This window comes from Notolepis coatsorum, assembly GCF_963971535.1.
Source record: "Notolepis coatsorum genome assembly, chromosome: 17".
Taxonomy (NCBI): domain Eukaryota; kingdom Metazoa; phylum Chordata; class Actinopteri; order Aulopiformes; family Paralepididae; genus Notolepis; species Notolepis coatsorum.
In genome coordinates this window covers 10,537,384-10,564,109 of record NC_140181.1, presented here as the reverse complement: position 1 = coordinate 10,564,109, position 26,726 = coordinate 10,537,384, and the positions used below count along the sequence as shown (strand labels likewise).

The window sequence follows — 26,726 nt, the reverse complement described above, 5'->3', positions numbered from 1 at the left end:
AACCCTTTCACTGCCGCACTGCCAAAATGGTTAACCTTTTCACTGCGACAATACACCGTCGGTTGTGTGATAGTAAAGGGTTAACCTTCTGTCGTGTGGCAGTGAAAGGGTTAAGAAATAAAGGCACTGAGTAATATATACAATAATATACAGATCTGTTTTTAAAGTGACCTTTTTGTAGTGTAGTTTGTGTGTGTGTGTGTGTGTGTGTGTGTGTGTGTGTGTGTGTGTGTGTGTGTGTGTGTGTGTGTGTGTGTGTGTGTGTGTGTGTGTGTGTGTGTGTGTGTGTGTGTGTGTGTGTGTGTGTGTGTGTGTGTGTGTGTGTGTGTGTGGTGTTCATGTGTGTGTGTGTGTGTGTGTGTGTGTGTGTGTGTGCTTATTCTGGTGAGGCCAGAATACATGGTATACGCTCGTTTAGCCCGTTGCTGGGAGGCCGGATGAAGTCACCTGGTGTCTTGTTACTGGATCTTGTAAACAGGTCACAGTGGAACAGTGATGTCATGCTTTTCCAGTGTTTTACCTGCTCCACCTGCTGCACGGAAACGAGGTGTTTGTCTTTTGATTGTGATCGTTGTTGGTTACGGGGCAGCCATGTTGGATGAAAGAGAACTACACACAAACGTTGCAAGGCCTCTATTGTTTTTTTGCACGTTAACCCTTTACTTACTCTCTTCTCTCTAGGTAGGAAGGACTCATTACCTTTCATTTGTAAGCTTAGCATTGTATTGTATTTTCTCTTAGTACTTTTATCATGTCTATTCTATTATTATTTGTATTTTTTGCGGGCATGGCCACCTTCATTTCACTACATGTCTTGTGTATGTATGTGCGCGGATAAATCTCTTGAATCTTGAATCTGGTCAAACTTTAGCGACTGGCTTCGATAATCCTATAATCCACTCCTAAAAGCAAACGACTAACCTTCTTACTGTCTTCTACTATCATGCACTCTTCCACTAATTAATCTTCCTTGTCTATATTACTACCTACTATACTAATATGTCGCTACTACTGTGCACTCAACACTGCAGCACCCAGGTTTCAACAGTTTGATGAACATTGTTACTCAGTTGTAAGAGTTGTGCCCTTCCTGCTGACTTGTCGTACAGAACCTGTAAATCGCTTTGGATGAAATTGTTCAGCTAAATGACTAAATGTAAATAATTGTTTATCACTGAAAAAGCAGACGCTTTTAGGATCCTCAGAGGTCACCCTGCGCAGTCGGCTGGGTTTCATGGTGCAAAATCCAAATGAAAAGGCCAATTTTGCGCGGCCTGTCCGACGTCTCCTTATCAAACCTCAGGAGAGTCCGTGTGACCTGTTGGAGCGCGTAGCTTCATCCACGTTCAAACACAGGTGCGCTGTCTGCTACGTGACCAGTGGTCCTGCTCTTCAAAATACAAGTCCGTAGACCTACAGCATAGCAATATAATACACAATAGAACAATGCAATACACAAAAAACACAATAGAAACCAGCATAATAGTGATGTAAGAGAAAGTGACGGTGCCGAGTGTGATTTATATGAACAGTAGAATAAAATCAACGTAAAATACTTCAAATACATTCAAATCTGAATGACTGAATAGTATTCATAAGCCTGATGGCTGACAGGGAGCCGTGTCGACTAGCCGTACTTACAACCGAGAATAAAAAGTTATCAAATCGTTTTTTAAGAATCCACACAGTGCTCCGCGAGAGTAAATCTCTTCACCTATGTTGCACGGAGTTATCCCATACTGTATACGACTAGGGACTATACGACTACTGTATATGACTAGGGACTATAAGACTACTGTATACGACTAGGGACTATAAGACTACTGTATATGACTAGGGACTATACGACTACTGTATACGACTAGGGACTATACGACTATTGTATATGACTAGGGACTATAAGACTACTGTATACGACTAGGGACTATAAGACTACTGTATATGACTAGGGACTATACGACTACTGTATACGACTAGGGACTATAAGACTACTGTATACGACTAGGGACTATACGACTACTGTATATGACTAGGGACTATAAGACTACTGTATACGACTAGGGACTATACGACTACTGTATATGACTAGGGACTATAAGACTACTGTATACGACTAGGGACTATATGACTACTGTATACGACTACTGTATACGACTACTGTATACGACTAGGGACTATACGACTACTGTATACGACTAGGGAGTATACGACTACTGTATACGACTAGGGACTATACGACTACTGTATACGACTAGGGACTATACGACTACTGTATACGACTAGGGACTATACGACTAGGGACTATACGACTAGGGACTATACGACTAGGGACTATACGACTACTGTATACGACTAGGGACTATACAACTACTGTATACGACTAGGGGCTATACGACTACTGTATAAGACTAGGGACTAGGGACTATACGACTACTGTATACGACTAGGGCCACATGCAGGACGGTCTACCCGACTTGGAAACACCTGTCCAAAAAGGAAATTACGTGTATTACAGGTAAAATTACTCAAACCCCTTCCCCTGAATTTAACTCAAGTGACATTATCGGTCTCTGTACATTCACCTCTAGTCATTTTGCTGACGCTTTTCTCCAAAGTGAAGTAGATTGTGTGCAAACACAGCCGGCGATGGATTACAATCCCAGTGGTCGACGATAAGTGGGATTCGTCGGTTTTTAACAGCGACAAACTCAAACTGCTTCAGTTAGACTGCATAGAAAATATAGAGAAGAAGAAAGAAAAACGATATATTAACCTGTTAACGTTCTGACAGCCCGCCCTCGGCCGTGATGTACATGTCACAGTACATTTACCGTCGCCTGTCAGTGTCCCATTGTTTTAGTATCTCTGAAGCAGCACATCGTTTGAAAGCTAAAATGGACACCATTTGATTGACACCCTGCTTGACCTATTACGTGCTTCCAACCTTGGGTTATAAGACCAAACAGCCAACGAGCGTCAGTTCAGAAAAAGAGACCATACTTATGCATGTGCTACGAATGGTTCAATTTACTTTCGGCCTTTCGATTAAATTAGCAGGAATGTTAACACATTGGTCGCCATAAACGAGTTACGCCGTTTTTGGCCGCCATGCGTTGAACGGCAACAACGGCGTAAGCCGTTTTTTAAATCAATATTACATTTTTTTACCATGGCATTCATAATTCATCCAGCCAACCTCCGGAGCTGCAGCGGGACCCTGAATGAGATTGCAACGCCTCAATACCGCCGCCTGGTGGATGGTCGGGCGAGTTACACTCTCAAAACCGGAAGTTGTGATCGGTGCGTGGAGGAAATCCCTCCGGCAGTAATATCTATTTACGTGGGTCCAGACGAACACTGGCGTGCATTTGGATCGCTTCAATAACGCAATAATCTATATGATTTCGGCGTTTATTGCGCCATACAAACCGGAAATGGATCTAGGCGAGCGGCGTCAAATAATTGGGATATTTTTCTTCCAGTCTCATCGGCGAACGGTAAGAGGACAGTAACGTTATTTTCAGCCCGATTGTGCGTTTCTTTGTTTGCAAACAGTCTGATCAATATATCAACCCATACTAAATAAAGCCGTTACTGACGATCAAGGAATTATAAACGACCCCCCCCCCCCCCTTTCTTTCACGCATGATGAAGCATAATATATACCGATCATATACATTTTAATTTTTTAATATAGCGTGTATAGGAAATAAACGCCAATCGATAATCTATCATATGCGTCAGGGCCTATAACTCGCGTTTTTGGAATTACAGCAGAAAACCTTAAAAACATACTTATATTAAAGACGGTATTAACACACCCATGTATGAATGAAAAAATATAACGTTCCCACATCCGGAACGACAGATACCCGATGTTGAATGGGCCATAGTAATGTCGATATAGCTATAATATTAAAAAAAAGTTATAGCCCTGCAAAGAATCTCTATAGGATTACAGCGCTGGCAGACTTGGCATAAGGATGGGCATACTGCGTGGCAATCAAAGTGTTAAGAGGTTAAAAAACAACAAACCTGAGGGACTCTGCTTGCCTTGTAGAACATCTGCTCAGCCCAGTCCAGCTTCCTGCCGGAGAAGGAGAAGAAGGACCTGCTCAACCTGCTCTACGAGGCCTACGGGATGCTGCAGACCACGGGCTTCTGAGGGAGCCCTGGAGAAGAAGGACCTGCTCAACCTGCTCTACGAGGCCTACGGGATGCTGCAGACCACGTCCTTCTGAGGGAGCCCTGGAGGAGAAGGACCTGCTCAACCTGCTCTACGAGGCCTACGGGATGCTGCAGACCACGTCCTTCTGAGGGAGCCCTGGAGGAGAAGGACCTGCTCAACCTGCTCTACGAGGCCTACGGGATGCTGCTGACCACGTCCTTCTGAGGGAGCCCTGGAGGAGAAGGACCTGCTCAACCTGCTCTACGAGGCCTACGGGATGCTGCTGACCACGTCCTTCTGAGGGAGCCCTGGAGGAGAAGGACCTGCTCAACCTGCTCTACGAGGCCTATGGGATGCTGCAGACTGAGGGAGCTGAGGGAGCTGAGGGAGCCCTGGAGGAGAAGGACCTGCTCAACCTGCTCTACGAGGCCTATGGGATGCTGCAGACTGAGGGAGCCCTGGAGGAGAAGGACCTGCTCAACCTGCTCTACGAGGCCTATGGGATGCTGCAGACTGAGGGAGCCCTGGAGGAGAAGGACCTGCTCAACATGCTCTACGAGGCCTATGGGATGCTGCAGACTGAGGGAGCTGAGGGCTCTGAGGGAGCCCTGGAGGAGTGGCCTCTAACCACTTAACCCTTTCACTACCACACACTACACAGAAGGTTAACTTTTCACTACCACACAAGTACAGACGGAACTTAAAACCCGTCTGTAGTGTGGTAGTGAAAGGGTTAACCTTCTGTGGTGCGGTTGTGTGAAAGGGTTAACCCTTTGTTGTCGTGTGGCAGTGAAAGGGTTAACCCGTTGGTAGTGTGGTAGTGAAAGGGTTAAGTCAACCCAGGAACAAACCACTTTGCAACCATACCCCCCCCCTGCACCACCACTAACACCACCACCACCACTCCGGTCACAATGGAAAGTCTCTTTCCTCAGTTGAAACCACATAACCAGCCATATACCCAGTAATGTACACTATATATATATACATCACAAGACGACTATAATAATTTAACGTTATACGTCGTCATCGTTCAGCTTGTGTGTTATCAGTGTTCTAGCTGAGCACTCCGTTCAAATACTTTTGATACTACCTTTTTGTTTACTGTGCAATTTGTGAAAAGATAACATGGTCTTAAAAGTGCACTATGTCTCAGGGGAGGGGAGGCGGGGGGGGGGGGGTTGTTTACATTTTGCAGAGCATGTGAATGGTTTACGAAACATTAACTATAACGTGTTGATTCTTGAAATATCTTTATCATCATAAACCAAAACAAAATCACAAAAGCCACCGTTCTCAAACCCTGCCCTCTTTTTCGTGATCCTCCAATCACAACTGTGGAAAAGCAACAGTTGTGATTGGAGGGTCGAGAAAAAGAGGACAGAGTTTGAGATGGGTCCGTTATATATTCAGTGATAAATCCCTGCTGCGTTCCTTCGTCAAGTGTGGGTAATAAATCTGCAACATTTTGCATGATACAGCTACATTCTGCACATCACTAAGGGAATTTGTTGGCGAAGCAATGACTTTTTTTTTTTTTTTTACTTTTTAGTAGATTTTTATCAACAAATGTATAATATTTTATTTCCCACGTGCAGTTATGCAGAAGGGCCTTGTTAAAGGTGCTATAGATACAAAATGTTATGTCATTTAATAAAAAAATTATAAATAAATAAACATCCAGAGCTTTTAGAATGGTGCGGAATAAAAGTATTACTTTCCCACCCAAAACATTTAATTTATAATTTTTAAATAATGTTATGGGTCCAAAATGTATGTTGTTGTTTACATGTCACGCGTATGTATCTCCTCCCTACTTCCCCCACGTGCAATGCACCCGTTTGGATAAATTACATGCTGGTGCTCTTGTGCGACATCTAGTGGCTGGGTGTTATCTATAGCACCTTTAAATCTAGTGCTCACCAGATACTGTGCTCAACTTCATTAGATATAACTCACTGCCCTCCAACTAAGTAGAGGGCAGCCCTACATCATAGCTAAGCAAATATACTACCTACTAACTTTATATTACATAAGATAAGATAATACAGGATGATGAAGATGGATGTGTGAAGGAATATGGCGCTTTTAAAAGAACACGCCAATATTTTGGGAAATTAGCTTAACGTCTTCTCCAGAGAGAGACAAGAAGATAGAAGCGGACAGTGCCAGTTAGCCTAGGCATTGTCCAACGAACACCTCTCCCGAAGGCTAACCGGCACTGTCCGCTTCCATTCATTGTGCTAAGCTAGGCTAACGTGCAGCCAGATAGCTTTCTACTGAACGCACAGAGAGGAAACTTGTATCCATCTTCTTGTCTCTCTCTGGAGAAGACGGTAAGCTAATTTCCCAAAATGTTGGCGTGTTCTTCTTAACCGATGTGGAAATTATACTATACTGTGAATCGCAGCTGGATGCCCCGAGGGCGACCCGGGAGAAACCAGATGCCTGGCATACCTCCTAGTCTTTTACCTTTGGTGCAAAGAGATGCTTTTTGAACTGTTATTTCATATATAAAACATGTTGAATGCATCAGGTGAACCAGCTCAATGCCAAATATTGTAATCCTACATGTGACCAGTAGGTGGCAGTATTCTGTCATCCCAATGGTCGAAGGAAGACCTTTTGTCAACAGAAGTGGTTTTACAGTTCAGAATGACCTAGATTCAGTCATTCACTTAATATATATTTGAGGGGGGAGGGAGGGTTCATTTAAAGCATTGTTTTTGTTTCCTTTTTGTATTTTACTAATGAATAAGTACTTACATGTACTATAATAACGCATGGGGGGGGGGGGGGGGGGGGTAATTTACACTGAAGACAATACAAATCTTTTACAACATTAAAATGTCACCTGAAACAGCTGGAGTAAATTGAGAACTAACTTTGTTCAAAGAGTCGTCACTGTAGTACATAACTTTATAGCATAAATAACACCTCGGTGCCAACCTGAGAAAAGTGGTATTTGAGTAGTGTACCCTCGAAGTGGAAATCATCCCAAGAGGTATTTGGCAAAAAAAAAAAAAAAAAATATTTGTATTAAGAATAAACGCTGCATCATCTTGTATCTTCAGTGAATGACGTCACAGACGGGATCGCTGGAACCATGCTAGGTGGAGAGGTAAACACTCGCTTCCTGTTGCCACGTTAATCCACACAAAGGCTGGAGTCAATAATATTTATGTCTGGAACCACTCTGCTGGCTCGGACTCCCAAAAAAGGATCAGTGCTTTTGTTAAATGCTCTAGTCCATTCATTTCTGATCCAATAGGTCACAGTCACACTGCAGGCGAAAGTGGCCCAAATCGGATTTCTTTGCTCATTATGTGACCAGGCCCAGCGGTAAGAGACTCATGTCTGGAAGTCCGATGTGAATCCAATATTTTTTAGTATCCCCCCCCCCCCCCCCCCCCCATATTATCACAGTTTGAATGTTTAAGAACACATTTACTGTAACAGCTAACAGTTATAGTATCTCTAAATAGGCAAATAAAAAAGGCAGTTTGTGACACCTACAGTAGGTACCTGACTGCCAAGGTGTTAAAAATGCAGCCAAACTTTAGATTGTATTTAGATCCGGTTTCTCTGCTCTGAGACTTGAGGTTTAACTAGAACGGGAACCTCCGGATTACCAGACGACTGCTCTACCTCCCGAGCCACTGTCGCCCCGCGAGCAATGAACAGCCAAACTAAAATAATTAAGCGTCAAGGCCTGCAGTGTGAACGGAGCCATATAGCCATCTTTCCCCATCCAGTGTACAAACAGGCCTGCAGTGTGAACGGAGCCATATAGCCATCTTTCCCCATCCAGTGTACAAACAGGCCTGCAGTGTGAACGGAGCCATATAGCCATCTTTCCCCATCCAGTGTACAAACAGGCCTGCAGTGTGAACGGAGCCATATAGCCATCTTTCCCCATCCAGTGTACAAACAGGCCTGCAGTGTGAACGGAGCCATATAGCCATCTTTCCCCATCCAGTGTACAAACAGGCCTGCAGTGTGAACGGAGCCATATAGCCATCTTTCCCCATCCAGTGTACAAACAGGCCTGCAGTGTGAACGGAGCCATATAGCCATCTTTCCCCATCCAGTGTACAAACAGGCCTGCAGTGTGAACGGAGCCATATAGCCATCTTTCCCCATCCAGTGTACAAACCTATGTGCTTAAAAACATGAACACAAACTGTTACGGTAGAGTCGTATTAAGTATTTTATTACACAAAGAAAAATTCCTATTACAAAGTCACTGAACGTTTTGCAATAAATATGACCTCCATACAGTATAACTGCAATTTACACGTGTTACTTTTAAAAGAAAAAGAAAAAAGGAAAACGATAAAGAAAAAAAAAAAAGCAAGAGAGGTTCAGAAACACACGGGAAAACATCAAAAGAAAAAAGGACAAACGGGGTGATTATGAATATTTTAGGCGTCGACTCTTCTTGATTCCACGTTCGGCGGGAACAGTGTTTTCGAGTCACCTCTTTATAAATGATTAGCGTGTTTCGGCTCAATCCGTCTCCAGAGTGTCTGTGCTTTCTCATGTCTCAGGGATACAAATCACTAACTAGCGGCTTGATTTTGTGGGTTTACATTTTTTTTTTAAGAGCAGCGCATCTCCACGGTCCGTGGTCTCTACTCCCTCCTCCTTTTCGCCGTGTTGCCATCTGATCTGAGAGACAGAGAGGCATGCAGCTTGGGCCCCCTCCCTCCCTCCCCCCCCCCCCTCCCCCCTCCCTCCCTCCCTCCCTCCCTCCCTCCCTCCCTCCCTCCTTCCCACCGATTAAAGGCTCCAAAACAAACAAAATAAAAAAAAACTAGAGCGGACACGGTGAGACGAGATGTCCCTCACCGTGGGACGCGAGGACCGGGGGGGGGGGGGGGGGGGGCTGTGAGACGAGTGTGTCCCGTTAGGACAACCGATGGATTCTCTCCCTCTCGTTTTCTTTTTCCCTCCCTCTCCCTCTCTTTCTTTCACCCACTCTTCCATTCTACTACACCCCCCCCCCCCCCCCCCCCCCCTCTCGTCTCTGGAGTGGTCTAGGACGGGCCCCCGTTTCCTTGGGCGTCTTGGCTGGCAGAGCCGTCCCCCACGGGGGGTGGTGGGGCCCCGGGATCTCCTCCTTCTGGAGAGAGAGAGGAGAGAAGACAAGACGGAGCTCAACAACAACAACAACAGACTTCAGTTCAAAAGACTATTCATAATAATATTCCATAGTGAGCGAGCCGTGTGCCATTAAAGGAGCTGTAAGTGGTATTTTGTTTGTTAAAATAAGGTATGTGCAAATAAGTGGTCTACATGTTCAAATTAGTGGTCTACTACATGTTAGAATGAATGGTCTACATGTTAAACTAAGTAGTCTACATGTTCAAATTAGTGGTCTACTACATGTTAGAATGAATGGTCTACATGTTAAACTAAGTAGTCTACATGTTCAAATTAGTGGTCTACTACATGTTAGAATGAATGGTCTACATGTTAAACTAAGTAGTCTACATGTTCAAATTAGTGGTCTACATGTTCAAATTAGTGGTCTACATGTTAGAATGAATGGTCTACATGTTAAACTAAGTAGTCTACATGTTAGAACGAATGGTCTACATGTTAAACTAAGTGGTCTACATGTTAGAATGAATGGTCTACATGTTAAACTAAGTAGTCTACATGTTCAAATAAGTGGTCTACATGTTAAACTAAGTGGTCTACATGTTAGAATGAATGGTCTACATGTTAAACTAAGTAGTCTACATGTTAAACTAAGTGGTCTACATGTTCAAATTAGTGGTCTACATGTTAGAATGAATGGTCTACGTGTTAAAATAAGACAAAAGACACGCGTACACACAAACTATCTCCCACTCAATACATGTTACACAAGTGGAAATAAAATAAAAATTTACACACACAATCCTTATCCTACACATGCACAGATGGATACACTTGTGCACACACACACACACACACACACACTAATAATCACAATCAAGCTCAGAGTGGTTTAGCGTGTCTCACAGTGAGCCGTTTAATCAGACTTCAGGATATAATGACAATCCTGAGAGGAAGGAGCTACGACTTCCTCTCGACATCATCGTCGGCGTCTCATTAAAGAGACACATTTGCGCATTTTGAGACGTCGCTTTAAAGTGACTTTAAAAGATCGATGCGGTTCAAATCGCTTTATCCGGCGACACAGGAAGCCGCTTCTTTGGCCCCCGGAAATAAGAGCACGACACAATGGTCACGTCGTGGGGAAATACAGGACTTCAACGAGCGGTTTATCTAAACATGTTCCTCCACACAATCGAGGGGAAACTAGTGAACGGTTTTGGCGAGGAAGCGGGAGTCTATCAGTCATATTCTGCTGTCGTAACGGGTCATTTAGCAGAGAGGCCATATTCTCTCTCCCTCTCCCTCTCACTGACGGCAGGGTCGAACGCACCGACGCGCCCGTCTGTTGGTTTTACTGAAGGGATAAATATGCTAATTTGCTTCAGAATTAATTTGGGGTCGGTGATTTGGGTCACATCGATTGCTGCTGCGTTTACAACATTTGCAAATGTTCTGCTGCATATTTAATTCAAATAAGTGGCCTACGTGTGTGAAATAAGTGGTCTACATGTTAAAATAAGTAGTCTACATGTTAAAATAAGTGGTCTACATGTTAAACGAAGTAGTCCATGTTAAAATAAGTAGTCTACATGTTCAAATACGTTCAATCAGTGGTCTACATCATGTTAGGATAAGTGGTCTACATGTTAGGATAAGTTTGACATGTTAAAATAAGTGGTCTACATGTTAAAATAACTGGTCTACATGTCAAAATAATAGCTCTACATTCCAATAGCCATCACTGATATAGAGTGTCTGGTCAGTAACATGGGTCTCTCAGTCCCTCCACTCTGCAGTAAACAGTCATCACTGATACAGTGTCTGGTCAGTAACATGGGTCTCTCAGTCCCTCCACTCTGCAGTAAACAGACATCACTGATATAGAGTGTCTGGTCAGTAACATGGGTCTCCCAGTCCCTCCACTCTGCAGTAAACAGACATCACTGATATAGAGTGTCTGGTCAGTAACATGGGTCTCTCAGTCCCTCCACTCTGCAGTAAACAGACATCACTGATATAGAGTGTCTGGTCAGTAACATGGGTCTCTCAGTCCCTCCACTCTGCAGTAAACAGACATCACTGATATAGAGTGTCTGGTCAGTAACATGGGTCTCTCAGTCCCTCCACTCTGCAGTAAACAGACATCACTGATATAGAGTGTCTGGTCAGTAACATGGGTCTCTCAGTCCCTCCACTCTGCAGTAAACAGACATCACTGATATAGAGTGTCTGGTCAGTAACATGGGTCTCTCAGTCCCTCCACTCTGCAGTAAACAGCCATCACTGATATATAGAGTGTCTGGTCAGTAACATGGGTCTCTCAGTCCCTCCACTCTGCAGTAAACAGACATCACTGATATAGAGTGTCTGGTCAGTAACATGGGGTCTCCCAGTCCCTCCACTCTGCAGTAAACAGTCATCACTGATACAGAGTGTCTGGTCAGTAACATGGGTCTCTCAGTCCCTCCACTCTGCAGTAAACAGCCATCACTGATATAGAGTGTCTGGTCAGTAACATGGGTCTCTCAGTCCCTCCACTCTGCAGTAAACAGCCATCACTGATATATAGAGTGTCTGGTCAGTAACATGGGTCTCTCAGTCCCTCCACTCTGCAGTACACAAAATACATTTTCTGGTACCCTGTTCCCACTTTATCCAATCAGGAGATTGGATAAATATTGTCTATATTTATGCTATTTTATGTCTACATCACTGCTATGAGGCACTTTGGGCTGCAATTCTTGAATGAAAGGTGCTATACAAATAAAGTTAGATATTATTTAACACGAATTTTAACAAAAACATACCACTTACAGCACCTTTAATGGTTCAGTAGGAGTAAAGAGACACATTGTTCCACATGCTAGATGGACATGTTTTTTTTTTAAACGAAAGAAAAAATATAAATAAACACACTAACCTTCTTACTAGGGGTGGGACGATACATCGATCCAGATCGATATATCAATCTATTATCAATAATCAAATAGGATCGATGCAACGTAAAAAGATAGATTCATATTGCGATACTCTTATTTTGAAAATCCGGCGACAGCGACGTCATATCCGCCCCGCGCCCAGTGTTGTGAAACTCCGTGGAGCTCTGTTCAGCAGAGCAGCGCTAGGGAGCCTCTATTTTGTGACCCGATATAAGTCTGTGCAGTTTCCCCCCCGCAACGGGTCAAATGTATCCAACATGCTTTGCATCGTCGCCATTCTTTTATGCCCATGTCGCGTGGCCAGACCTAAATTAACATTACATTAGCTGCTTAAGCTAACTAAGCTAAGAGAGAGAGGAGAGGAGAAGGAGGAGGAGGGGCGGGGGCATTCTGTCTGTGTGTGGGGACTGGGGGAGGGGCATTCTGTGTGTGTGTGTGCGCGCGTTTGAAAATACCAGATGAAGTCAGGAGTATTATTATATTGATATTATTTACTGAGGATGGACAGATAATGTTGATATGATCATCATGCAACATAAAACAATTGTAGGAACGGTTTGGGAGAGGAAGGGGTTTTAGCTTGCGTGTTGTGAGTTCCAAAACATTTTACTTAAAGCTCAATATATAAAAACGTGGCACTTTACAGTGAACAGGAGGTCTATTTGTATTAAAAACAATAGATTGTTTTTCATTTAAATGTCTGGAAGAGCTCAAATTAAAACGTCAATTGACATTTCCGTAGCCTTTTTTTAGTTGATCTAAATGTGACCGATTGTGTTAAATGGCCACATAATATCGTCTCATATCGATCGCAGGCACCTGAATCGAATCGTATCGTATCGTGGCAGACTTTGTGATATCGGCAAATATCGTATCGTTGTCCAAAGAATCGATATCGTATCGTGATGAAACTGGTGATTCCCAATCCCAACCCTACTTCTTACGGTCTTCTACTATCCTGCACTCTTCCACTAATCTTCCACGTCTATATTACTACCTACTTATACTAATATGTCTCTACTACTCTGCACTCAATACTGCAGCGCCCAAGTTTCAACACTGTTTGATGAACGTCGTTACTCCGCTGATAAGAGTTGTGCCCTTCCTTCCTGCTGACTCGTCGTACAGAACCTGTAAGTGTCTTTGGGGAAAAGCGTTCAGCTGAACGACTAGATGATGTAACGTGGTGCGGTCATGAGCCCACCTGCAGCCTTCAGGTCCATCCCCTCCAGCTCCTTGGTGAGCTCACTGGTGCTGGCGCCGGGCGCCGCCCCCTGCCCCACGATGTCGGGCACGGCGTTCCTGCGGCCCGTGCGATCACAGCTGATGAACTCCGAGTACGACGTCTCCACGTCCATCATCTGTCCATGACCAGCTCTCTCATTACACCTGCCAGGAGGAGGGGGGACATGAAAGGGACAATCAAGGTGATGTCTTTTAAAGGGGAACTATCTTATAAATGGCCTTTTTCAGTGTTTAGCATTGTTTCCTAGCCATGTGAACTTATATTAATATGATCCATGTCTCTAATTCTCATATTGGCGCATTCTTCCAATTCTCCTCTCACAATATTCACCCTCACTGAACTGAGTCATCTGAAAATGTGATGATTTGTGATGTCAGAGAGACACCGCTGCATGATAATGTGGCTGTGTGGCATCAGGCTCATGATGAGCTGCACACAGTGGTTTAGGAGCCCAGGCTCAAAACGGCTCGAGATCTTGAGGTAGAAAAAATGCTGTTTTTGAGGACTTGATTAGAAATACAAAACAATGAATAAAAAATTACAGAGGTGTTCCATAGACTCACGGGAATTGTGTAAAAGTGCCCAAATAGTGAAAGAAATAGTAAAATAGTTCCCCTTTAAAGAGGTAAAGTGGTGACCGAGCCCAGCAGTTTGTGGGGCACGTCTCCCTCTGCCATTTGTTCAGATTATGAAAGTACAGAATGTACGGTAAGCTTTCGAATGACATTGAAATCTGAAAATATTTGAAGAAGATATGATTATTTTGAATCTAGTTAAACCTCAAGTCTCAGAGCAGAGAAAAATCTAAAGTGTGGCTGTATTTTTAACACCTTAGCAGTCAGGTACTATAGGTGTCACAAACTTAAAAGATTTTTTTACTATTTAGAGATACTATAACTGTTCGCTGTTACAGTAAATATGTTCTTAAACATTCAAACTGATCATATATATATATATTAAAAAATAAAACATTTCATAACTTTGCTCACGATCTGACTTCCAGACATGAGTCTCTTACCGCTGGGCCCGGCGGTCACGACAATGGTGCATTTATAGAACAGCTTTTTATCCAAAGCGCTATACAATTGGTTCCTCACATTTTACCCGTTCACTCGCACACCGACAGGGGAGGCGACCATGCAAGGTGCCAACCTGCTCATCGGGGTTAGGGGTAAGTAAGTGTCTTGCTCAAGGACATTTCGACCCGCTGGCCGGGAATAGACCCGGGAACCTTCCGACTACCAAGACAACTGCTCTACCTCCTGATCCACTGAGGGACACTGACTCCACCAAAATAATGTTATATTACGTTGATTTATTACGCCCATAGTCTCTCCACACAGATACCAGAAATATAAACAGTCCTGTACAAATCAATTTGGTTTGAGAGGTGCGGAGCTGAGGAGTTGGAAATGTGTGATGTCATTATGACATCACACATTCAGAAAGTACAGCTCAGCTTTACTAAAGTCTCAAATAAAAATAAAGAAAAGATTGCGTCGGTATGAGACCGAATCAGCCAGGGACAGTCCCACGATGTTAGATGTGGGGGGGGGGGGGGCCTGAATTCACATCTAACCACGTCTTCTTCACTTTGGGATGAATATAACTGGTTTGGGACGTGTCCGGGAAGTAACGCCGTGTGCAGCAGTGCCATTTCCTTTTGGGAACGACTACTGGAGTGACTTTTCAAATGCAAATGCTTCGAGGACAACAACTGCCTCTTTGAACTGCTGCGGTCAGGCAAGCGATACCGGAGTCTCATGGCAAACACAGAGAGACTCAGAAGAAGCTTCTATCCTCAGGCCATCAGGATGCTAAATGACAATAACACTATGTAACAACCATCAAATGCACGCACAGCACACACATCCACATGCACACACTCACTGTAGCACCCACTTTAGAACACCTAAACACACTTTATATTTATTGGTAAAGAATTTGCACTACAACCCATACCTCATTACACCTTACTGTAAATTGTACCTCATCCCATTTCTGCTTTGCACTGTATAGTATATTGTATATTATTACATTGTATAGTATATTGTATGGTAACTCAGTTACTTCTACTCTGCATTGTACATTGTATATATGTACATACTGAACACTTGTGTCTACGTACTTGACTTCTATTTTATACTTGCTATACTTATTTTATACTTATCTATTTTTGTCTAGCACAGTCTCTGGAGCGAAACAGAAAGAAGCATTTTGTATAAAAGTATTCTGTACTTCTGTATGACAACTAACTCACCCCAGTCCTTAACCAGCTGGCCCGGTACACTAAACACAACTACGACGGAACAGCCGTTGTTTCAATCGCAAAAATCGCTGGCGCTCCATCGCCGACGCCACTTGTTCCGCTGCACCAGGCGGGTGAGCGTCTGGAACTGAACCACGGTAGCAGACAGTTCAACAGCTGAGACACAACTGTTACACGACAACATGCAACACAACGGACAGCATGGAGCCGTGAAAGACACCACATAGGGTACGAGAGAGAGAGAGAGAGAGTGAGTTTCAAGAGGTTTATTTATCACATACATACCAGGGCATACAGGGTCTACAAGATACACTATACGACTAAGGTACCCATGTACATGTCAAAATACTTCCCAAAGGTCAGTGAATACCACGACCACAACACCAGAGGAAGCTCAACAAATCATGTTAAACGCAGATTCGGCTCAAACAAGGGACTAAAAACGTTTCGCAATTATGCCACATCAATATGGAACGCCCTACCCACAGCTGTAAAGGAATGTGAATCCCTACCCACATTCAAAACCGCTCTCAAAGAGCACCTACGGGAGGCTGCAATTCGAAACTGGCCACCGTAAATGTCCAAACCCCCCCACCCACTCACCCCCTCCTAATAGTCAGTCTCCTCCCCACCGCATGTATATATTCTCTCCCCACCGTATGTATATTTCTCTCCCACCCACCCACCCCCTCCTAATGTACAGTCTCCTCCCCATATTTCCCTCCCACCCACCCAACCCCTCCTAATGTACAGTCTCCTCCCCACCGTATGTATATATTCTCTCCCCACCGTATGTATATTTCCCTCCCACCCACCCACCAACCCCCTCCAAATGTACAGTCTCCTCCCCATCATATGTATATACTCTGACTGTCAGGATCTATGGGTAACAGTACTGCATATTTGCATATCGTATATGTCACAAATGTAACAGTACTAAATACCTGTATGTCATGTATGTCCCTATGTCATAAATGTCACTATGAATTGAAAATGGGGGACCCTGATGTAAACAAGACGAAAGTCTTTCTCTGGTCTGCATCCCCTTAACAATTGTGTGTATTGAGCCGTACTGTATTGTACCCATTCTGCAATCTGTTAAATAAAGTTTTCATTCATTCATTCACAGTGAAATGCGGTTGGCCATGCCCGCTTCGATTGTGCAAGAATACAATAGTAAATAATAGCTAAATAGTAATAAAATAAGTAGAATAGACATGATAAAATGTGAGAGGCGGGACAGAGAGAGGGTAGGGAGAGAGAGAGGGCAGAGAGAGTAAACGTATGTTTTATATGTCAATAAAGCCCCTTTCAATTGAATTGAAAGACAGAGGGCAGAGAGGAGAGAGAGAGAGAAGGGAGAGAGGGGGGGGGAGGGGGCAGAAAGAGCCCTTCAGTGCCATGCTGTGCCTCAGAAAAGAGTTGATACAGTGAAGTTAGAATGAAGCTGAGAGTTGATGCAGTGAATTAATAACAAGTTAGAATGAAGCCGAGAGTTGATGCAGTGAGTGATACAATCACACTAATACAATTGGCAGTATTAGAGGGTGGGAAAGCTGGCGGGGTGGGTCCGGGTCGTTGTAAAACAGCGACTCCTACAGTTCGGTCGGGGCGCCTGCTCAGCGCGGATAGGATCTAAGGGGGGTAGTGTGATCCTTCCACACGTTACACCCTCTCAGTGAGAGTCCGCGCTGCCAGGTGAAAAGAAGCGGTTGATTGGCTAGACGTGTGTCGGAGGAAGCACGTGGTAGCCTCCACTCTCCCAGACCGACTGTGGGGGGTAAGTGTGCAGTGACCAGGAAGGGGATTGGGAATTGGCATAACGACTACCATTGGGATGGGAGAAAATCTGAGGAAAAAGGAGGGGGAAAAAGATCAATAAAAAAATAAAAAATAAAAGAATGAAGCTGAGAGTTGATGCAGTGAATTAATAATAACAAGTTAGAATGAAGCCGAGAGTTGTAAGTTAGAATGAAGCAGAGAGTTGATGCAGTGAATTAATAACAAGTTAGAAAGAAGCCGTTCATAATTTACCATTTCTATTTCTAATGCCACCATGACATCCGTGCTAATTGATCGTCCTCTAATTGCAACAGGAAAAACTAAAAAATCTGAATTTGTCCCAATTACAACAGAACTCACCCCAGTCCTTAACCAGCTATACTGGTATATACTAACCAACTACGACAACTAAGGCCTAACAAAATTAATAGTTGGTTTCAGGTTGCCGACCGACCCTGCCGATTTAGGTGCGACCCAATATATTTTATGAGTTTAAAAAAAAAATTATATTAAAAAAAAAAAAAATCATTTTTTTTTTTTTTTTAAGAATGAAGTTTCATAGAAATCTTAGTCAAACATTTAGTATTATGGATATTAAACATGCTGGCAGAGTACATGCATCCATGTTGTTGTGAACATTTTAATTAAATAAAGAAATTCCCTATCCATAGTCGCCGTGGGAAAGAATAAAATAAAAAAATTAAATAAAATAAATTCCCTACCTACCCATGGCCAAACTGACAACCAACCTGAAACCAACTATTAATTTTGTTAGGCCTAACTACAAAAAGGCCTTCACTTACCTATACACGAATCATTCAATCAGTTTCACTTTGGCTAAAGGTACCGCCTACTACGACTCAAGAGCAATGATTCAGACTAGAAACCTAGACTACACAAAAAAAAGGCACTGATCGATAAGAGAGAAAAAAAACAAAAAACAAAGCAAATTGGCTTGAAACCTTCCAGAGGGGCAGGCAGGGACTGACAGCCAGAAGGAGCGCCAGCGGAGAGCCTGCCATATACGGAGCTGCATTAGCTGCCATTTCATTCCTCCTCTGTTTTCTGTCCTCGGTCCACATATAACTGGGTCATCATGGATCCTGCCAACAACCACTACAACACCATACAGCTGGTGGCTCCTCAGAGACCAGGAGGGGGACAGAAAACACAAGGCTGCTCCAGAAAAGACAGACGGACGGAAGAAAGGAAGGAAGGAAGAAAGGAAGAAAGAAAGAAAGAAAGAAAGAAGGAAAGGAAAAAAGAAAGGAAAATAAAGAAGGAAAGAAAGCGATAGAACAGGCATTGTGTTAAGTAGGCCCAATGACGTCCGACTCTGGCTCTGATACCAGGGGAGGTAGTAAGTAACCAGGCAGTCCTGGGTCTAATAATATTTGAAGGTAATTATTTAAAAAGTGTGGCTCGTCACATCATTATCACAAACGATATCACTTTCTTTCTTTCTCCCTCTCAGAATGCTTTTCTGTGACTGAAGAGACACAGTGGGATCTGCCCATGATATGGTACAACTTCACTCATCCGGACCGCCAAGGAGATTAAAATAAACACCAAGAATTATTCCCAAACACCACTTGATGGAAGGTCTGGCACTGCTGCCAGTAGGATTATTAGTCACTGGACTCTACTGGTCTGATCTGATCCTACCGTTAAGTAGAATTACTTCCAATTACTACAGTATTTGAATGAAGTCACTGGATTGGTCTGGTACCACCGTAAACACCTTCCATTGCCAACATCCCCCTCAAGGCCTGGCGAGGATGTACCGATAACCAGACCCAGTGGGACTGGGGAGATACAGCATTGTGTGGAACAGAACAAAACCCCCAGACAGAACACCACGAAACAACTACGCTACCTTTTAACTGGAAGTTAGTCTACCAATAGGAACTCTTGTGAAGAAGAAAAGGTGGGTTAGGAAAACAGTCTCGTCAGAAAACGTACTAATAAAGTACTAATCGACCACAGGAAAAAAGATACAACTTTATGTTATAGCCATAAGTAATGTATTTACTTTATTTTGTGGTCGTGGGCGAGTGATGTTACCACTAGACTAAGACACCCACCCACCCTGATACAAACACAGCTCTCACCACTAGACTAAGACACCCACCCTGATACAAACAGAGCTCTCACCACTAGACCAAGACACCCACCCTGATACAAACACAGCTCTCACCACTAGACTAAGACACCCACCCACCCTGATACAAACACAGCTCTCACCACTAGACTAAGACACCCACCCACCCTGATACAAACACAGCTCTCACCACTAGACTAAGACACCCACCCTGATACAAACACAGCTCTCATCACTAGACTAAGACACCCACCCTGATACAAACACAGCTCTCACCACTAGACTAAGACACCCACCCTGATACAAACACAGCTCTCACCACTAGACTAAGACACCCACCCTGATACAAACACAGCTCTCACCACTAGACTAAGACACCCACCCTGATACAAACACAGCTCTCACCACTAGACTAAGACACCCACCCTGATACAAACACAGCTCTCACCACTAGACTAAGACACCCACCTGATACAAACACAGCTCTCACCACTAGACTAAGACACCCACCCTGATACAAACACAGCTCTCACCACTAGACTAAGACACCCACCCTGATACAAACACAGCTCTCACCACTAGACTAAGACACCCACCCACCCTGATACAAACACAGCTCTCACCACTAGACTAAGACACCCACCCTGATACAAACACAGCTCTCACCACTAGACACCCACCCTGATACAAACAGCTCTCACCACTAGACTAGGACACCCACCCTGATACAAACGCAGCTCTCACCACTAGACTATGACACCCACCGACCCGGATACAAACAAAGCTCTCACCACTAGACTAAGACTGATTGAACATTTTATTAACAGATTGCAGAATGGGTATAATACAGTACATCTCAATACACACAATTGTTAAGGGGATGCAGACCAGAGAAAGACTTTAGTCTCGTTTACATCAGGGTCCCCCATTTTCAATTCATAATGACATTTATGACATACACAACACAACATACATATATCATGACATTTAAGACATCCATGACATGCAGAACAGTACCGTTACATTTATGACATACAAGATATACAAATACACTACAGTACTGTTTAACATAGATCCTAACAGAAACTATATACATTCGAGGGGGAGGAAACTGTACATTAGGAGGGGGGGGGGGGGGGGTTGGACATTTACGAGGGCCAGTTTCGAATTGCAGCCTCCCGTAGGTGCTCTTTGAGGACAGTTTTGAGGGTGCCCTGATACAAACACACCTCTCACCACTAGACTAAGACACCCACCCACCCTGATATACAAACAGCTCTCACCACTAGACTAAGACACCCACCCTGATACAAACACAGCTCTCACCACTAGACTAAGACACTCACCCACCCTGATACAAACACAGCTCTCACCACTAGACTAAGACACCCACCCTGATACAAACACAGCTCTCACCACTAGACTAAGACACCCACCCTGATACAAACACAGCTCTCACCACTAGACTAAGACACCCACCCTGATACAAACACAGCTCTCACCACTAGACTAAGAGGGTACCCACCCACCCTGATACAAACACAGCTCTCACCACTAGACTAAGACACCCACCCACCCTGATACAAACACAGCTCTCACCACTAGACTAAGACACCCACCCAGATACAAACACAGCTCTCACCACTAGACTAAGAGGGTACCCACCCACCCACCCTGATACAAACAGCTCTCACCACTAGACTAAGACACCCACCGACCCTGATACAAACACAGCTCTCACCACTAGACTAAGAGGGTACCCACCGACCTGATACAAACACAGCTCTCACCACTAGACTAAGACACCCACCCACCCAGATGTAACAGTGTGGTTAAGGTTAGGGTTCCCAGCAGCAGGGGAACTCAAATGTTTTCAGTACCTTTTTCCTGTGGTCAATATAGTCAATAAAGTACTTTATTTACATATGTGAAGCGAGGTCGGGCTGGTTAGGAGTGAAAGAGAGAGAGAAAGAGCGTAATCATATTTTTATCAAACAAGTTCTATTGGTTTGAATTATGTGAAAAACAGCACATGTGTAGAATGTGTGGGGATCAGAGAGTTCCATTGGAGGGTGAACAGAAACGCCTTGTTGAGAGAGAGAAGAGACAAACCGTTGGCAGATCCTCTATCGTTATAATGACACCCTGACCCAGGGCCAGCTGGTTCCCAAAAGCCTTTTTCTTTTCTCATAATCCTGGCAGTATCTTTCAAGAGATCAAACATCCCTCTCCCTCCCCCCCCTTTCTTTCCCTCCCTCCCTCTCCCTCCGCCACTATTTATCTCCCTCCCCCCCCTTTCTTTCCCTCCCCCCTCTCCTTCCCTCCCTCCCCTTCTACGTCTCCCTCTCCCTCCCTCTACCTCTCCTTCCCTCTCCCTCCCTCCCGCCCAGGGTCATTCCCCGGGGGGCCGTGCAGATGTACTGGTGCCGTTATGTAAGGAGTATTAGTGGCCAGTATTGAACCTTGGGCCACGCAGGGTATCTCGGCCTCTCGGGGAGGAGAAGCCCGGTAACTCAGGAAATCACACCGCTGCGGGCGACAGCGTCTCCCCTTTAGTGTTCCTACCGGAGACAATGAGACCATCTGTATTCCCATCGCCACAGCTGGTCGCTGTGATCCCCGATTCAACGGCAACCTCTGGCCTCCGAGCAAAGACACCGCGCTGCCCGGTTTCACCCTGCATTGGGATACACATGAAAGTACTAAGAACTGCCATCAAAAGGCCTACCGAATGAGAACTAGGCCAGAGACTCTTTAGAGAATATGCAGGGATGTGATTTCTGTATAAAAAATGTTTAATTTTAGCTCCCGTTAGACCCCCCCCCCCCCCCCATTGTTTTCCGTTTTGACATGGCTCTGATCAAGTCCCAGAATGCACCACATTCACACACGGCGGCCATTTTGCTCTTATGTCTCAAGTTGGGATTCCTTTGGGCCGGGGATCAGGTTGGGATTCCTCACGGAGGTTGTCATAGGTGAATCTATTGTTTGGGACCAAAAGGGATTCTCCAACATATCCCACTCAACGATTAACTAGAGATATGAACGGGCGGCTACACCAGTCTGCCGCTGACTTGAGGTCACCGACCTACTTACATGTGCGTTCAAACGAGTGAAAACCTCCCAACTGCCACCGCGCAAGCTAGCCTACGTATAGCCTACGTTTCAAGATACAAGGCTGGTGATTGACCATTTCTACTGTTCAGCCGAATACAAACAAATCCTTTGATTGGCTTACACAGCACACGCAATGCACATAACCCGTGGAAAGTAAGGTATCGGAAAAAGTATTGCTTTGGTATCGGTATCGCATTCCAGGTATTGGTATTCACACCGTTATCTTGTTAAGTTTCAAACAATACCAAGCCTTTTTTTTATCCACCTTTTCTCCTTATTTTTCAATTTTTTTCTCCCATCCCAATTTCGTATCGCCAATTCTCCCCTTCAATTCTCCCCCCCCGTCTTGAACGTTGCTAGACTATGCCTCCCACTGGTCGGCTGTAGTGAGGATAGAAGCCTTGCATCACGTGTCCCCTCCGGTAGACGAGGAGGCAGCCTGTCGCATCTTTTCACCAGACAGCGCAGACTCTCAATGGCGAGGAGTAACGCGTGGGAGGCTCACGCTGCCCCCCCGATACTTCCCGTCTCTGCTTTACAGGCGTCACCCAACCGACCTGTAGGAGTCGCTGTCCACAACGTCCAATCCCCACCCATCGACTTTCCACCCGCTACCTCTGCCAATTGAGATAGTATGACGACTGGCCCAAGCCGCAGGCAACACTGACTCGGGGAGTCGAGACCGGAGTCTCTTGCATTGGTGACGAGCACAATCTCCGCTACGCCACCCAGTCGCCTGAGAACCAAACTTCTAAAGATCCTCCAATATCGAGTACCGAACAGGATTCATAAAGGGGAGGTACAGCAGTTGAAAAGGCCGGGAAAAATCCTTTCATCCTATCTGAATGAAACTTTACAAATTGATTTTGGATACAAAACTAAAAATAAATGGTATATTCCGTTATTAAAAAGGAACACTGCAACGTTATGGAGTCAGACAAGAAGATGGATACCAATTTCCTCTATTGTGCGTTCGCTAGAAAGCTATCTGGGGGCAAGATAGCTTAGCATAGCACAAATGAATGGAAGCGGATATGGATCACTGGCCAAAAACACCTCTCGGAGTCTTAAGCTAGGCTAGTAGCCTGTATCCAAAGATACCCCAAATGCTAACCCAGCTCACTGCAGCAGAAAAAAACGAGAGCCGTGAACAGACAAAATCACAAGCCTATTTCACACTTTGAGAGCTAATTCTATGATTTCTTTTTTGATCCACTTTTTCCTCCCCATTTTCTATTTTCCTCCCATCCCAATTTCGTGTATCCAATTCTTCCCTCCCCTGTCTTGAACGTTGCTAGACTATGCCTCCCACAGGTCGGTTGTAGTGAGGACAGAAGCCTTGCATCACGTGTCCCCTCCGGTACACGAGGAGGCAGCCTGTCGCATCTTTTCACCGCAGCAGCTCGAGCTCTCGAACGACCGGCCAGCCGGTAGCAACGCCGAGAGCTGGGCTCGAACCCAGCGTCTCCTGCGTTAGAGGCGAGTGCCTTGCCCACTGCGCCAATCAGCCACCCCCTAATTCTATGATTTCAACTGAAAAAGATGAACACGCACTTTTGGATGCAGATGTAGGATTTTGCCTAGAAGATGACATTGATGGGGGGAAAAAGGGTGGGTCAGTTGGGAATTCCCCTGCTCCGTCGTGGACCAACGCTGGAACACAAACACGACAGTGAACGGCGGCGTCTCCATCTACTCGAGCAGGGGACGTGTTTGTTGTTTCACTTGTTCCCTTCCAATGGCCACGGTTGTTGTTATGTTGCTTTCGGGACCTTCTGTCTAATTGCCAGTCTCCTGTTTAATTAGTTGGCCTGCCCGTGCATGTGGATCAGACCCTGGCTGCCATGAGATCATCAACAGGTGTCCGTGGAGGGATGATGAAGACAGTGACGTGCCGCGCTCGTCTCTCGTGTTTACTCTGCCTGCCTGGACTCAGCTGTGACTGAGGGCTTTAATACCGCTTCTTAAAGCCCCAATCCACAATTTAAAAAAAAAGGTTTTGCACTAAGTTCTCTTTTACCTCCTATATTTATTTCAAACATTCATTAATTTTTTTTATTCACCGTTTAGACTGTATATAGTCATGTATATAGTGTGTGTACATTGTGTCAACCATTATCAAATTTTATTTAAACAAACTAACCTTACTGTCATGCACTTGTCCTAATAAACTAACCTACACTGTAGCACTCAACACTTTGATGAATATTGTTACTCAGCTGATAGAGTTGTACCCTTCTTGCTGACTTGTCGTACAGAACTTGTAAGTCGCTTTGGATAAAAGTCAGCTAAATGACTAAATGTAAATGTCCCTATGTTACTTTATGTTTATAGTGTCCTATATGTTACTTTGTTTATATTAGATATGTTTTTTTATATACACCGTGGGAAGGGGGAAAGCAATTAAATGTCTCTATGTCGTGCACATTATGAGAAACAACAATAAAGCTGACTTTGACAATTTCGTTTATTTTATTTTATTCTGGGTGAGTGAGTGAGTGTACAAAATGTTACTGAAGAATTTGACCTGCAGGTGGAAAGATAGGCTTTTGGAATATTCTTAACCCGTCATTACATGAGTTTGATGTTTACAAACGTTTCACGTGTAAACAAACTTTTACAGCTGTCAGGCTTAGTCAACACATATACCATAATACAACATATACCGTCAGCCCTTGTATCAAGAAGAACTCACTTAGTCCCATTCCATGAAATTCATCCAGTACCATATTTGGATTTTTTTTTCAGCGGTGGGGCTACTCTTTTGTTTACGTTTCGATTGAGGATGTGGCCTTTAAACCACTTTCTCCCTGCATGCAGACCCCGCTGTAATAACAAGCGTGTTTGTGTTGTGCTGCCGACTACACACAGCAATGCAGGTTGTTATGGTTATTATTATTCAGCCGCTGACATTTGTATCATGTAAATTAACATGTAAAGTGACGGGGAACGCCGACACACTGGTGACCTCAGTCAGCGGGAGACGGGTGTAGCCGCCCGTTCATATCTCTAGTTAATCGTTGAGTGGGATATGTTGGAGAATCCCTTTTGGTCCCAAACAATAGATTCATTCACACCTAACAGAGGCCGTGGGTTATGATGGGGGAGTGGGGGGGGGGGGGGGGGGGGGGGGGTGGAACTGAACAATATCTACAAATCCTGTTATCTGCACTGCACACTTTTTAGAACTGTGTATACTATATAGCAGGGCTGACCTTCGAATATTTTTTTGGAATTCGAAGCTTCGGGGCCGAGATTCTATTTTAATTCGAAGCTTCGAGATAAAAAAAAAAGAATAAAAAATAAATAAAAAAAATTACATGTTGTGGGACTCATACAGCACTTTGTTCAACTTTGTCAGTGCTGTAAAGTTTAAACCTTTTTAAATCTTAGACAAACAAAACACTTTGCTTTCATGAAATATTGTAAGACGACGTCATTTGAGGCTTTATAAAAGCAGCACAATGAACACAAATCTGTCAGTGCCGAGTCCGACCTCATCTTAAATAACAAACAGCATTGCTTGTTGTAGTTAACAAAGAGAGGCAGAGTTGATTAAAAAAAAAAAAAAAATTATATATTCGAAAAAAATATTCATATTCGAATCCCATGCCTATCGAACGAAGCTTCGAAGTATTTAAGACAGCCCTACTATATAGTCATCTTTATTTGAGTAATTGTATGTTATTTTATGCTAATGTTATTGTATTTATATATTATTGGAAGCTGCTATGGTCAAGGGCCACAACAAATGGAATTTCACTCTTTCTTGCTGTAAGGTACTTGTTGTGAAGGGCCAGATTAAAACTGAGAATCTACCTTTATTGTTTGATATACTTTGTATATTATTTATATATACACGGAATATCCCTTTACCTGCGTTCAAACCAGAGTAATATTCGCTCTCCTTATTGGACAGCGCCCCTAGGCGCCAGCTCGCAGGCCCCCAACGTCAGGTTCAAAGACAAGTTCAGGCATGTCAGAACATGCCCGGA

General features: G+C 44.1%; 2 protein-coding genes across 5 annotated transcripts in view; one reads left to right on the top strand and one right to left on the bottom strand.

Annotated features, from left to right (window-relative positions):
- The window catches only part of ada (adenosine deaminase), a 75,185-nt gene extending 70,994 nt beyond the window's left edge, over positions 1–4,191 (top strand). Inside the window, exon 11 of the mRNA XM_084334038.1 lies at positions 4,061–4,191. Within this exon, the coding sequence (XP_084190164.1) occupies positions 4,061–4,165 (105 nt within the window). The 3' untranslated portion in view covers positions 4,166–4,191. The remainder of the gene's footprint in view (positions 1–4,060) is intronic.
- A 4,858-nt stretch (positions 4,192–9,049) lies between these two features.
- pkig (protein kinase (cAMP-dependent, catalytic) inhibitor gamma) overlaps positions 9,050–26,726 on the bottom strand; it is a 63,012-nt gene continuing 45,335 nt past the window's right edge. Inside the window, exons 2-4 of one of the 4 annotated variants that reach the window (XM_084333817.1) lie at positions 22,180–22,291; positions 13,421–13,605; positions 9,132–9,293 (exon numbers count right to left, since the gene is read on the bottom strand). In XM_084333817.1, coding sequence (XP_084189943.1) covers positions 9,208–9,293; positions 13,421–13,577 — 243 coding nt within the window. In that variant the 5' untranslated portion in view covers positions 13,578–13,605; positions 22,180–22,291 and the 3' untranslated portion in view covers positions 9,132–9,207. Of the gene's footprint in view, positions 9,294–13,420; positions 13,606–22,179; positions 22,292–26,726 lie in introns of those variants that run through there. The other 3 variants (XM_084333819.1, XM_084333816.1, XM_084333818.1) reach the window with 3 other exon arrangements.